This window comes from Gossypium arboreum, chromosome 10 (assembly GCF_025698485.1).
Source record: "Gossypium arboreum isolate Shixiya-1 chromosome 10, ASM2569848v2, whole genome shotgun sequence".
Lineage (NCBI taxonomy): Eukaryota > Viridiplantae > Streptophyta > Magnoliopsida > Malvales > Malvaceae > Gossypium > Gossypium arboreum.
The window spans coordinates 106,593,385-106,609,376 of record NC_069079.1 but is presented as its reverse complement, the minus strand read 5'-3'; the positions used below and the strand labels follow the sequence as shown (position 1 = coordinate 106,609,376).

Genomic DNA, 15,992 nt, shown 5'->3' with positions numbered 1-15,992 from the left:
CTAGTAACGTACTAATCTTGTTTCTTTGTTTCTTATGGCTAGGTTAACTCCAGGTATTCTTGTGTTTGATTCAAAAATAGAAAAGACTACAAGAGCTAATCGCAAAGAGACAAAGTTACGGAAAAAACGGTCAGGAGTGGTTGGGACTCAGATCAACTTACCACGAAAAATCAAAGTCGACGACGAAGTTAAGTCTAGGGTTAACAAAAACCCTACAGAAACACTTGAAAGTGAAAAAGTAGAAGTCGATTCACCAGAAGAAGTGCTTAAAGCTAGGGTTAACGAAAACCCGAATTTAACACATCAACCAATGACTCAAATAATTCGGGCCGAAGTTCCAGCAGAACAACCGCCATTGTACATCGTGTATCTTAATATGGATACTAATTATGAACTGAAGTCAAGTTTAATCCAGCTATTGCCAACTTTTCGTAGGTTGCAAAATGAAAACCCTCACAAACATCTAAAAGAGTTTCATATGGTTTGTCTTAGTATGAAACCTCAAGGGGTAACTGAGGATCAAATCAAATTGCGTGCTTTCCTTTTTTCCCTAGTAGATTCAGCTAGGGAATAACTATTTTATTTACCTCATGGATCTATTACAACTTGAGCTGATCTTTCTCATTTGTTTCTTAATAGGTTTTTTCCAACATCATGTGAAGCTGAGCTAAGAAGAGAGATCATTGGAATAGTGCAAAAAGAAGTAGAGTCTCTTTACGACTATTGAGAGCGATTTACGAAGTTGTGTGCGAGCTGTCCACAACACGGTATAACAAAACAATCTCTTATCCAATATTTTTATGAAGGCCTGAAACCCATAAAGATGAACATGGTAGACGTCACCAGTGGAGGAGTGTTTGTCAACATGACTCCTAACAAGCAAGGGACTTGATATCTATAATGGCTACAAATACTCAGTAGTTTTGAGCCAATCCTGAGCCCTCTAAAAGGGTTCACCAGCTAAGTAATTCAACTTTAGAAGATAAAGTTGATAGAATTACTAATATTGTGAATTCTCTTGTTGCAGAAAAAGCAAAACCAGCCTGATTATGCATAATATGTGCTACACCTAAACATACAACTGATGCATGTCCCAATTTGTATGACGATACTATGACTCATTTGGACGTTGTGGGAAATTTCCATGGGCCACCACAGAGGCGATATGACCCCTACGCTTATACTTACAACCCAGGATGGAGGGACCATCCCAATTTGAGTTATGGGGCCAATCCACGATATAACCAGCCATACCAAAATCGGGTTCCACAATGGCCATGAGATTCAAGTAATTCTCTAGAAACTTTGCTCAATAAATTAGCAGCTAATATGCTTGATTTTCAATAGAAAACCAAGGCATCTGTAAGAGAATTGACCACATCAATTGAGAAAATGAGTTCTCAAGGGAAGCTTCCGTCACAAACAGAACTGAACCCAAGACAAAACGTGAATGTAATGATGCTGCAAAGTGGAAAGATGCTGGAACCAAATCCTGGCAGAAATCTTGGCCAAGAAATTGACCAGGAAAAGCCCAAAAATGATGAACAGGTCCGGAAAAAACCACCATTTCCTAAAATTCAACCTCCATTTCCAAGACGATTGAATCAATGTCGAATAAGTAAAGAAGACAAAGAGATCTTCGAAACATTCAGAAATGTCGAGATTAACATACCACTATTGGATGCCATCAGACAAATTCCATGTTATGCCAAATTCCTTAAAGAACTTTGCACCAACAAACAAAAATTAACAAGTAATGAAAATGTAAGTGTTGGTGTAACACCCCTAACCCATAACCGTCGCCAAAATAGGTTAAGAGGCATTACCAGACCTGTAACTCAAATCAAGACATTTATTTAACAAATTTCTTCACATTTCAATAACCATCAATCATTCACATTCAAAATGTACTTAAATCAATCATGCAAAATCTTAATCATGCATTTGGGACTAAATTGATATCAGATAAAAATTTCAGAAGCTTAGGAAATTTTTAACATTTCAAATACCACACGTCCGTGTGAACAGGCCGTGTGCTTCACACGGCATTAAACACGCCCGTATGTCTAAGCCGTGGCAAAGCAGGGCATACATACTGACTTGTCCACAAGACATGCCCATGTACCAGGCCGTGTGAAAATTCGGGAGGCTACTGACTTGGGTCACACAGCCGACCACACGCCTGTGTGCCACACACGACCGATAGACACGTCCGTGTGTCTAGGTCGTGTCAAAACTATAGGGTATACTGACTTTAATTCGTAAGGTACCCCAGGGGACAGACAGCCGTGTAACATGATCGTGTGTCACACACGGTTGAGACACACACCTGTGTCTCTGCCCGTGTGGACAAAAATAGGCCATTTGAAAATCCAAATTTGCCACCCTAAAACATAAGCATTTACATTCATAATTGACCACATTAATGCAACTTAATTGGTAACCAAATTGACCAATTCAATACAAATAAACTCTATCCAAACTCACCATTTATAAAACCAAATATCTATATAACCACATATATAACTCATTCATTTAACATCTATTTATCAAGACTTCATTTGCATAATTTCATTCAAATATTACCATACCAAAAGATACTATCATTAAGCACATATAAATACAACCAAAACATGATACCAAATAAGCCAAATCACATAGCTTATCTTATACACAAAAACATACCAAAATCATGTTGTCAAGTATCGTAACTAACATCATTTAAACTAGCCTATACATGCCATATTTACAATTATTCACAAGTTCAAAATGCCACTCGAACATTTAGTAGTGTGACGTGCAACTCCGACTTGTCCAGAACGAGAGAGGTAACGAACCTCTATAAGACATAGAAACAAAAACAGAGTAAGCTTATAGCTTAGTAAGCCCATATAATTTAGAATTTAAACTTACCATTTATAAACTATCAAGCAATAATAAAAATGCCAACAATTTAATTTAACCATCACCTAATCACAAGTATTCATCACATGTTAGTCATTTAACACATGCATAAAGCTATCTATTAGTACTTTACTTTGCATCAATTCTAAAGTCACACATGAAATATTTAACACTTATAACCTGTAACTTATCCGAATAACCAATATTTAAGCCTGTTGAACCTATTAGAACTTCAAAAGATAATCAAGTGAACAATGCCAGTAATCCGTCAATTCATCATCGTACATGCTCTTTCGAGTCATGGTTGGTAAGCTCCTTTGAACTGAACGGTAAGCTATATTGAGCTAAACGATAACCTTCAATGAGCAGAAACAGTAAGGTCTTATGAGCTACGGTGAATCCATAACAAATGTAGGAGCTCGACCAATACGGTGATCTCAGTAACACGTCACTCGTATCCAATAAATTCACATAGTTCAAACAAAGCTCGGTAATGAATACAATATATCATCTAGGCATTTATATTTCAAGTATTTCAATAAAATACATTCAATTCAATAATTACAAGTATAGAAAATTTTGATTCTAATTATACGAACTTACCTCGTATTTGCTCGGTTAACATTCGTTTACCCGTCTACCTTTTGCTTCCTTCGATCAAGTTTCGATATTTGTTTGTCTTGATCTATATTTATCAAATTCAATATTTTAAGTAATTATTCATTTCAATTTAGTCCCTAATTCACATATATGGCAATTTACATATTTTCTCCCATAATTTTAACTATTTTACAATTTAGTCCTTTATACATAAAATGGCAAATTACACATTTTTAACCACAATCCACCTTAGCCGAATTCTATATGGTATTATAATAGCCCATATTTTCACTTATTTCACATTTCTAACCACAATATTTCTATCTTTTTCAATTTAATCCCATATGCTCATTTTTGTCAAAATTCATTTAATAAAACTTACATATCTTTCAATATCCATCAATAATCTAGCATAATACTTCAAAATGTACTAGTATTCAACAATGACATATTTCAAAATCATCAAAAATTTCAAAAATTGAGGTACGGGCATGATAGAACACAAAGCAACGATCTCAAAAACGTAAAAATTATCAAAAACCGAAGCAAAATATAGCTTAATCTAGCCAAATTTCTAGCCGAACCCTAACTTGGTATTTTTCTTTTCTTCATTTGATAAAATCGGCCAACAAAGATGATAATGGCCTTTATTTTATGTTTGTTTTACTTATTAATTCATTTAAAATCAATTTACCATTTTATCCATACTTAATAAACATATAAAACATATATAACAAGGCCATTAATGCCCACTAACATTTAAAATGGTCTAATTACCATTTAAGGCTATTATATTCAAAATCCAAAGAAATTTAACACATCTAACATATAGAATGCTACTTTTATCTTTTATGCGATTTAATCCTTTTCATCGAATTAACCATTTAAATGGTAAAATTTCTTTACGAAATTTTCACACGGTAAATCTATCATGCTATAAAAATTAATAAAATAATAAAATAAATAATTTGACTTGGTTAAGTGGTCCTGAAACCACTGCTTCGATTTGACCTAAAAATAGGCTGTCACAGTTGGTGAGAATGTATCCGTAGTGTTACAGCGGAAAATGCCAGGGAAATGCAAAGATAGGGGAATGTTTGCAATACCATACAAAATAGGTCATTTGGGAATTAAAAAGGCTATGTGTGATTTAAGAGCCTCCATAAATGTAATGCCTTTTTTCTGTTTATGAATCACTTAACGCAGGTTTTTTGATGAAAACAGGTGTTATCATTCAGTTGGCAGACAGGTCTATTGTGCATCCCGAAGGAGTCCCTGAGGACGTATTGGTAAAAGTTAACAAAATTATTTTCCCTACAGATTTTTATGTGATAGAGATGGAGGAGGATAGCACTCTTGGATCTTCAGACCTCTTGTTGGGCAAACCTTTTCTTAGTACCGCTAGCATTAAAATCGACGTTCGAAGTGGAACACTCACGATGGAATTTGATGGGGAGATCGTGAATTTTAATGTTTACGATGCTATTAGTCATCCAAGAGAAATCTTGAGTGTATACCGTGTTGACATAATTGACTCATTATTAGAGGAGACTTTTGAGTCAATTTATGAAGATAAATCTGAATTTATATTTGATGATCAAGAATCTGTTAATGAATTATTGTCTCCATCAAACACTAAAATTTTACCTTCTGTTGTGCAGGCTCCATATTTGGAATTGAAACCACTTCCCAAACATCTTAAATATGCGTTTTTGGGGAAAGGTAATACCCTACTGATCATAGTTTCGAATAAACTTTCTAAGCTCGAAGAAGAAAGATCCAGTTACTAAAAAAACATAAGAAGGTGATTGGCTGGACCATTGCCGACTTAAAAGGGATAAGCCCCTTGACATGCACACACAGAATCTACATGGAGGAAAACATGAAACCAAGGCGAGAGGTGCAAAGACGGTTGAACCCGGATATGATGGAGGTGGTAAAAAAAGAGATAATCAAGATGTTGGATGCTAACATAATCTACCCCATTTTTTATAGCAGATGAGTAAGTCCGATGCAAGTCGTTCCCAAGAAAATGGGCATGACGGTAAAGAAAAATGCTGAAAGTGACTTGGTACCAACCCGAGTGCAAAATGGGTAACGTGTCTACATTGATTACAGGGAGTTGAATTCTTACACTAGAAAAGATCATTTCCCTCTTTCTTTTATAGATCAAATGCTTGAGCGTTTAGTTGGTAAAACTCACTTTTGTTGTCTTGATGGATACTAAGGTTTCTTCCAAATCCCAATTGCACCAGAGGATTAGGAAAAAAACCACTTTTACATGCCCATTCGGCACATTTGCGTACAGAAGGATCCATTTGGGCTTTGCAATACATCAACCACCTTCTAGAGATGCATGATGAGTATATTTTTTGAATATGTGGAAAAAATTATCGAAGTTTTTATGGATGATTTTATTGTGTATGGAAATTATTTTGATGAATGCCTTAAAAATCTCACGATAATTTTAAATAGGTGCATAGAATTTAATCTTGTCTTAAATTATGAAAAGTGTCATTTTATGGTAGACAAAGGTTTGATTCTAGGTCATATAGTTTCAGCTAAGGGAATTGAGGTCGATAAGGCCAAAACTGACATCATAAATTCTTTTCCATATCCCTCTACCGTAAGGGAGATACGTTCTTTCCTTGGCCATGCAGGATTTTACAGGCGTTTTATAAAGAACTTCTCAAAAGTAGCTGAACCATTGTGCGAGTTATTACAGAAAGATAAGAAATTTGAGTTCGACCCAAAATGCAAGAGGCTTTTGATACACTCAAGCAAAAGTTAGTTTTCGCTCCTATAGTTCAACCACCAGATTGAAACAATTATGTGCAATGTAAGTGAACGCAGTGTGGGGGGCGTGTTAGGGAAAAAGATAGACAAAGAGCGTCATGTCATTTGCTATGCCTCAAAAACCCTAGATGCTGCACAAAGTAACTATACCACCACAGAAAAAGAACTCTTAGCTATTGTATTTGCTTTGGATAAATTTCGGTCATATTTATTGGGATCTAAAGCAATTATTTTTTTTGACCATGCAGCTCTCAGGTACTTGATCGCGAAAAAGGAAGCAAAACCAAGGCTCATTAGATGGATTTTGCTACTCCAAGATTTGACATCGAGATTCGAGACAAAAAGGGGTGCGAAAACTTGGTAGCCGACCACTTGAGTAGGTTAAAAATACTTGATAATGACATTCCTATAAAGGACAAGTTCCCTGATGAAAGCCTATTTTTAACCGAGGCACGTTTCCCATGGTATGCAGATATGGTAAATTTCCTAGCCACAGGTTCATTGCCATCAGGGTTAACACACTCTGTGAAAGACAAGCTTAGACGAGAGGCTCGATATTACATCTGTAATAACCCATACTTAAGGAAACACTATTTAGATCAGATAATAAGACGATGTGTTCCAAAAACCGAGGTAACCTCTATCCTTACTTTTTTTCATACAAAAGCTTGTGGAGGTCACTTTGGCCCTAAACTGACCACTCACAAGGTATTGGAGTGTGGGCTATATTAGCCTACAATTTTTTGAGACGCATACAATTTCTGTAAGTCTTGCAATAAATGCCAACATACAGGTAACATCACTAAACAGAATTAAATGCCCTTATCCCCGATTCATGTATGTGAGATTTTTTATGTATGGGGCATTGATTTCATTGGCCTATTTATTTCCTCATTTAGAAACATATATATAATTCTTGCAGTCCAAGTGGATAGAAGTAAAGGCTACTCGTAATGATAATGCTAAAACTGTTGTGGAGTTTCTAAAACAAACTATTTTTTCTAGGTTTGGCACACCTCGAGCTCTGATCAGTGATTGTGGCACCCACTTTTGCAATAAAGTCATGGAGGCACTATTGACAAAATACTGAGTTCACCACCGTATAGCTACAACTTACCATCCCCAAACGAACGACCAAGCAGAAGTCTCAAACAGGGAAATCAAGACTATTTTAGAGAAAATAGTTCGACCCAACCGAAAGGATTGGAGTCTTCGGCTAAATGACGCACTTTGGGCCTATCAGACGACGTATAAGGGACCAATTGGCATGGCCCCGTATCGACTTGTTTTTGGGAAAGCTTGCCATCTTCTGGTAGAATTTGAACATAAAGCTTATTGGGTTGTTCGAAAATGTAACATGGAGTTAGAACCCACAAGAAAGGCAAGGAAATTAAACATCCAATAATTGATAGAAATTCGTAATTACACCTACGAAAATGCTCGCATTTATAAAGACAAGACAAAGTTGTTACATGATAAGAAAATATCTCAGAAGCATTTTTCAGTAGGACAAAAGGTGTTACTTTACAACTCCGTGTTAAAATTATTCCCAGGTAAGCTTCAGTATCGATGGCAAGGACCTTTTATTGTGACTGAAGTATTCACACATGGTGCGGTTAACATAGAGAGTGAAGAATCAGGAAAGCGATTCATATTTAATGGCCAAGGTTGAAGCCATTTTATGAGAATTTTCAAGCCCACACGGTTGAAAAAACTCATCTGGAACCACCATAAAACTATTCACGATGTCGAGCTAACGACGTTAAATAAGCGCTTGTTGGAAGGCAACCCAACCTTTATTTTTATTTATTTTTCTTATTTTATATTTTATTTTACTATTTTATTATTTTATTATTTTATTTTATTTTATTATTTATTTTTGGATATTGATAAAATTCTCTTCTTCAGTCTAGGTAAACTGAAGCAAAAATAAAGAAAAAAAGGAGAAAAATTTTTTTGCATGCAAACATCCCTTATCCTATCCCTATTCCAACCAGGAATAACATATCCTTGATCTGTGACTCCCCTAATCTTGCAGCCAAATACCCATCTTTCAACCACATATAACCCCCAAACCTTAAAATTTTTTTTACCATTTTTCCCCAAACCCCCTAGCCTATGAACCCTCTTCTCATCCCTCCCATCGTCGATTTGCAGCAAACATGATGCAAACTCGTAGCCACGCCACCACCGAGCCAACTTTTATCATCAACCTAGGCCGACGCCCATCCTCCTCTACGCTGCACGACCCACCATCAACATCCTCCTCTCTGTCGCACACGTCAACCACACCATCTTCTTCATCTCCATCGCACGAATCGCCTCCCTCTTCACCCTCCTTCGCATCTTCTCTGGCACGCTCGATGCCCGCGTACTTTCTCTCTCCACGACTCGCCAAAGCCGACCGCTCATCCTCTCCTCTGTGCCGCTCGTGAGCTGCTCCATCTTCCCCATCACACGGCCTTGTTCTTTACGTTCCACCACCGCTGCCGCCAAGATATTCAGTCCCTGGCCTATCGTGCCACCAATCTCAACAGTGGCCACCACGCCCTTCGGCGCAACCTACATCATCGGTCGTCGGTTCCTCCATCGACTCTGACTCTGATAGTGCCAAACATCCCATTCATGCCGGCCCCTCTGAGAGTCCCGACGAGCACCGCCCAATACCTACACGTAGCCGAACCTACCAATCTCACATCAATATCCTACCACTAGAATGCCATTTACTCGGTAATCTCACATTTAATTTCGCTACCGATCGGGACAGGTATGATCGTCTCAGACATAAATAGATAGTCGCTTGCAAATGTTTATAAATATATGTTTTGGTTGTTTTGAATATTGAAAATGCTGTTACAGATTATTTTCACAATATTAGTTGGGTTGAAAATTTTGATCTTACTCACTGTGCTTATTACGAACTAGTTTTGGAATTCTATCCTACCTTTCATTTTCAGCGACACGGACACGTTTCATTAGACACACCGGGTATTATAAAAATTCGGTTGCTTGGTACAATACGTAGTCTATCCATTACTGATTTTAATATTGCATTAGCTTTTGTGCCAAAAGATTATGCTATGTCCACCGATTATGAGAACAGCCTATGTACTTTTTTTGTAGATTTTAAGGCAGTTGAGGCTGTCGAAACCTTCTCTTTTTTTTTTGAAAAAATGGTCTACTTTTATTTTGAAAATGAAAACAAATAGGGGAGTCGCCACCAATCTTTTTTTTATAAGGTGTGATCGAGTCACCTTATGTTTGATCATTTTAATAAAACGTTTTGATTTACTAAAACAACAATTTTGGTCTACGAAATTCAAGAAAACGGGTCCGGGAGTCGGTTACGTACGAGGATGGATTAACACCCTCGTAACGCCCAAAATTGGTACCTAATTGATTAATTAATGTCTTATCGTCGAAAATTAGAAACTCGAAAAGAATTTAAAATACAATCCCCTTTTTATTGATGTTGATTTTTACGAAGAATTTGCTTGAACAAATCGAAACGGATGCTAAAGACCTTCTTGTCCCGAAGTAATAAAATGCCACATCTGTACGTTAGGACACAACATTTTAAACCTTCAAAAGTAAGCTTGTCTTTTGATTTTTAAAACTCATGCGTTTTAATTTTAAAAGGATATTTGGTCATTTGGGTCAAACGAGAAAAATCGAAACCCAATACGTTAGGGCACGATCTCTCAAATTTCCAAACACGGAATATTGCCTTTATTAGAGAATTTTCTTTTTATGAAATAATAGCAAATATGAAATTTAAAACGATGTTATTTATTTTGTTTGGAGTAAAAATAAAACAATCGATATCGGGTAAACACATTGGATCTTAATACGATATGATTTAAATGAAATAAAATAAAAGGCAATATGGAGTATAGAATAATAATACATGAATTAGATGCTATGTTAATGAAAATCAACAATATGAAGATATTAATAAATAATTTCTAGAGCATATAATGGCAATATTCACATAATAAAGCATTTTAATACCAATATTAACAAACGAAGAAAAGCGAAACAAAATAATATGTAAAGCAATTTAAAGTAAATAAGATAAAATAATTTAAGATAAATAATAAGTAAAAAATTAAAATAAATAATATACAATGCAATTTAAAATAAATAATATATATAATACTTTAAAATAACATATAAAAGAGTTTAAAATAAATAATATGTAAAAATAAATTTAAAATAAATAATATACAAAACAAAATAAAAGATATACATAAAAAATAATTGAAATAAATAATATATAATAGTTTAAAATAAACTATATATATAAAATTGGATAATAGTTTAAAATACATAATATATGAAAAACTTAAAATAAATAATAATGAAACAATTTAAAATAAATAATATGAGGAAAAAGGTTTAAAATGAATAAATAACAAATTTGCGAAAATAAACTGAAATCAAATAGATTTAGGACTAAATTAGGACAAAAATGAAATTAAAAGTAAAAACTATAATAAAATAAATAAAGAGGGACCAAAGTGAAAGGGCGCGAAAGGCCAAAGGACCAAATGAATGAAAAAACCCATCCCCCATAGGATCAGCGAGCCAGGGACCTATTTGAGAAGTGCAGTGAATTTTAGGGTCAAATTTATAAAATAAATTAAAACCAAAAGGACTAAATTTGGATAAATCAAAAATGTAGAAGGACTAAGGGCATAAATAGCCCATTTATCGAAAATGCGCGAGTCACCTTAAACGGTGCCGTTTTGGCGCTGGTGACCTTGGTGCAAAACGACACCGTTTCATTCCTGTTTATAAACCAATTTTTTCTTAAAAATTTCATTCTGCTACACCTTTTTTTAAAAAAAAAACCTTTAAAACCTTCCTTCTTTCTCTACTAGGGTTTCAAACCCAGCTTCGGCCCTGTCGCCGGTCCGCCACTCCTCCACCATGGTCCCGGTGTGGCCGAAGGCCGAAGTCGCGCAAAAATGGAGGTTTTAACCCTCATTTTCTTTTTGTATTTGAAGGTCAATCCTTCTCGACCCAAAAGCCGAAAGACAAGAACCCTGACCCCTTTTAGATTCGACCTTGACGACAGAGAAGGGATCTCCGACGAAGAAACCACGAGGTAATTCCAGGTGAGTCTTCCTTTCCTTTTATTTTTCGCCCCCTTTTTTTATTTTAAAATAGATTTTCAAAAAAGAAAAAAAAAAGAAACCAGAAAGCAAAAAGAAACCAAAGAAAAGATAATAAAAAAAACTTTTTTCTTCTATTCTCTTTCTTTGATTTACTAGTGTGTGTAAAAATACATTTGTGTTTTATAGGGCTTTTATAGCCGATTCATTCCAAACTTTATTCCTCTTTTGCTTTCGTCTTTCTTTGCTATCTGTTATCTTGTTGTGCTATCCCTTTGGCTTTTGTTTTTGGTTTACAGGTATAGAAGTACGGAGGTATGTGGCGGTACGAAGCGTGGAGCGTACAAAGGCATGAGCGGCGCATGGTTGCGGGGCTAGGGTTAGGTTTTCACTTTCTGTTAAACATTTTTGGGTTACGGGCTTATAATATTTTGGGCTAGGGTTTAATATTTTTGGACTTTTATTTAATTATTTGGGTTTGATTGTTTTCTGGTTTGTGTTTGGGCTAATTAGTTTGGGCCCTTTTATTCGAGCCCGGGCTGAATTGGCCTATTACAGCTACCCCTCTTTGCTCGTTGTCGTGTAACGAGAATGAAGCAAAGACTTCATAAAAAGGCCAATTTTGCCCGGTCTTGCCGAATCTCAACTTCTTTGGTGTTCCTCTTCTTCAAGTAGCCTTGTTCTAATCCACTACAACTTTAGGGAGATGAGACTTGTAGCTTCGATTTACTCCAATGTAATTTCAAGGAGAAGAGATTTGTAGCTTCGATCTACTCCGCTAGAACTTAAAGGAGATAAGAATTGTGTATTTCAACCTACTCCACTGCAAATTCAGGGAGATTGTGGCTTCCTGCTCCACTGCAACTTCACAGAGATAAAGATTGTGGCTTCAATCTGCTTCACTGTAACTTCAGGTAGATAAGATCCGCCATGATTTGTAGCTTCTATCTATTCCACTGTAACTTCAAGGAAATGAGATTTGCTATCTTCAGTTTGCTCCACTGCAACTTCAGGGAGATAAGACTGGTAGCTTCAATCTGCTCCACTGTAACTTTAGAGAGATAAGGTTCGCCATAATTTGTAGCTTTAATCTGTTCTACTGCAACGTCAGGGAAATAAGATCTTCTATTTTTAGTTTGCTCCGCTGCAACTTCAGGGAGATAAGACTGGTGGCTTCAATCTGCTCCACTGCAACTTCAGGGAGATAAGATTCGCCATTATAACCTCAATCCATCCCACTGCAACTTCAAGGGTATGGGATTTGTGGATTCACTGATCTTGTTACACCGTCCTCTAGCGAACATGACCCGTAGAATTGATTTCATGGGCCTATGCTTATGCCAAATGATTAGGATGCTATGATCAGAATGAATCGAATGCTCCTAACTAGATATGTACGAATGATATTTGCATGAATGTAGAATGTCATTAGAATGATCCCTTTTTAATATTTGGGATGTCATTGCTTGTTGTTCATCAAGGTTCTGTCACTAATATGTTTGACAGAATATTCGAAGAAATAATCACCATTTGCTCAGTTAGTTTGCTCCACTACATCTTTATGGAGATAAAATTTGTGGTTCCTTTTATCCATCCCACTGTAACTCAGGGGTATAGGATTTATACCATCTTCAATCTATCCCACTACAACTCAGGGGTATAGGATTTGTGGCTTCTTTAATCAATTAATCTGGGTAACATGACGAGACATGTATGCAGGAATGTAGAATGCCATTTTTTTTTAGAATGATCCCATTTTAATGCTTGGGTTGCTCATTATTCGTCGAGGTTGTATCACCGATGCAATATCTTGTCTCTTCGTTTAACTGATATCTTTGACAAAAAAATCCGAAGAGATAGTCATAATTTAGACTCATCTTTCTCCAACATTTCCAACCCTTAGGTTTGGTGAGTTCTAAACAACAGTCTTGTTTCAGGTTCTTGTACTATTTAGAAACTTTTCAAAGTAATATGCATAACTTCTTTTGTGAAAGTTTTATTAGTCCATTAATAATTATTTCAATGCAAAATGCTTGAAAAAGACCATAACAATGGACAAGAAAGAAAATAATTGGAGCATAGCTCGAAACAAATAAGTTAATCCAAGATAGCAAATGCAATAAGAAGGAAATTTATTGGGAGTGTATCTTGAAATGAATAAATTAATAAAAAAAATTGTAAATTCAATATGGGTAAGATGAAGACTAGGCGCCCCAGATATCGCAGCTTGAGCTTCCCTATACGAACTTTTTGAGGACCATTTTGAGCTAAATATGTCTTTAGGAGATCTAGAGCACTTTGTCGATGTCCCAAGATGTGGCATACCCCCTCCTTGTTAATTCAGAAAGGACAAAACTACCACATGCCCCATTTTTGAAATTTGAGCCGCTCGTTTTTAGGTTTCAGCTTAAAATCGCTTTAGTCTCAGAGCACCCTTTGCGAGTTTTCGCCTTGACCTCTCCATTTTCTTCTTCTTTTCTTTTCTCTCCCCTTTTTTTTTATAAGGTCTCAAAGAACCCTTTGCGGGTTTTCACCTTGGCCTCTCCCTTTTCAAGTGAAATACTTCTTGACAAAATTTGAGTTCACAGGATTGGACAAGTTTTTACTATCCATCTCGGCTTGAATCAATGCTTTTCTAGAAAAGACCTTCTCTATCATATAAGGTCCTTCCTAATCCTGCATCTATTTTCCTTTGATGATCTTTTTCAAAACTAAGTACTTCTAATGGAATTCTCTAAGGCAAGCCTTCTTTCCATAAACTCGCCTCATTCGTTTTTGATACATTTGACTATGGTAGATACTTTCAAACTTTTTTCTTCAATCAGGTTCATTTGATCATATTGAAACTAGACCCATTCTGCTTCATCCAATTCTTGACCCAATCGAAGCTTGGAGAGAAGGAATCTCGACTTCAATGGGTAAAACCACTTACATTACATAAACCAATAAGAAAGGTATTACCCCGTTGAAGGTATTGGCCGACGTTCGATAAGCATAAAGGGTAAATGGTGACTTCTTATGCCAATATTTACAAGTCTCGGTCATTTTCCTCACTATTTTATATATATATATATATTTTTTTTTTGCTGCCTCTACTGCACCATTCATTTTGGGGTGATATGGCATCTGATCTTGAACAGACTGCAAACTTTTGATATCGTGCTGCTGTGCGTTTGTAGATATGATTCTTTCTAGCATTCCTTGTCGGCACATGATCTCTCTTTTTTTTTATTTTTTTTTTTGGGGATTTGATGACTGTCGACTTTGTAACATTGGCATATGAAGTGACTTTCACCCATTCAGTGAAGTAATCGATGACCACAAAGATGACGGTGTTTGCTAAAAGCTTTTGATAAGATCGGCCTAATAATATCCATGCCCCACATAGAGAAATCTATGAAGAAATAAAGAAGGTACATGAATCTTGTCTTCATAAATTTGGGATTTAGGACACAACTGATGCGATCCCTTCCATGGTGGACCAGCAGTACCCGAACCTCATGATTTTCCTGGCCATTGTAAAACCATTAGCATGTGTTCTTCAGACACTCTTACGGACCTCTTCTAAGATTTTTTGGCTTTAACATCATCCACACGTCTTAGTAGCCCAGGCATATCTTGATACGATCGTGTGAAAACATCTTTGAATCCTCGCAATAACTCAATAACATCTCGCTTTGTTTCTATAGTGATATAGGCTCCGATCTTCACCTCTTTCTCTTCTCCTAGGCTCACGATGTCCATTGACCCTTTGTAAGGTAGGATCTATTTCTCATCTTGTTCTACAACCCTTAACAGATCAGGAGATAGGCTACAATCTTTATCATCTTCAAAGTTCTGAGATCCCTCTAGGCACATATCTTGCTCAAAAGGAGATTCTAGGTCAGTAGCAGTGTCGCTCATGTCATTAATATCTGGAGACTTATTGTAGGTACGAAGGAATATTCCAAATAAAAAATAAATCTAAGAATAATTATTTGTATGGTATGATCATGAATGAAGAATAAAAGGATATTTGAAAGAAAGTCCAGAGAACAAAAGAATCTAAAAATAACTATTTGAATAAAAGAATATTTGCTTGCAATGATAGCAAAGATACATTTTATTGAATTAAAGATTTTGAACATAAGCCTAATTCATAAAAGGATTCTTATTGCTTCTAGGCTTAAAGTAACAAGCGTGTTTTGAATATTACTCTAAATTGGCTCTAAGAAATACAGGGATCTCTTCCACAATCCCATTGTTCAAAACACCCCCAGTACGTAAGGGTAGACGTTTGGAAAATTCTATTCCCCGGTTCCCTCTTCGGATATGTTGTTAATGTTTAGATTCCTCAACATTTCCACCGGGCCTTCGATATCTTCATAAAGTTTGATTTCTTTATTGTCCATCATGTCCTGCACCAGGACCCCAAACTCTATGCATTCTTGGATTTCATTCCCCTCTTCATTGTGGAACTCCTACTACATTGGGCACAGATGTGTCGTCAAACTTCACAATCCCCATTTTAATAAATCTTTCAATTAGCTTTTGAACACGGTGCAATTTTCAATTGAATGCCCAATGATTCCAGCA

The 15,992-nt window shown here is 36.1% G+C and overlaps 1 protein-coding gene across 1 annotated transcript; it reads left to right on the top strand.

Moving 5' to 3' along the window:
* The first annotated feature begins 1,113 nt into the window (after positions 1-1,113).
* On the top strand, positions 1,114-5,294 carry LOC128282113 (uncharacterized). Its single transcript, XM_053020299.1, has 4 exons — positions 1,114-1,263; positions 1,348-1,548; positions 4,526-4,622; positions 4,711-5,294. Exons 1-4 carry the CDS (start codon positions 1,114-1,116, stop codon positions 5,292-5,294), a joined length of 1,032 nt encoding a protein of 343 aa, XP_052876259.1.
* The last annotated feature ends 10,698 nt before the right edge of the window (positions 5,295-15,992 follow it).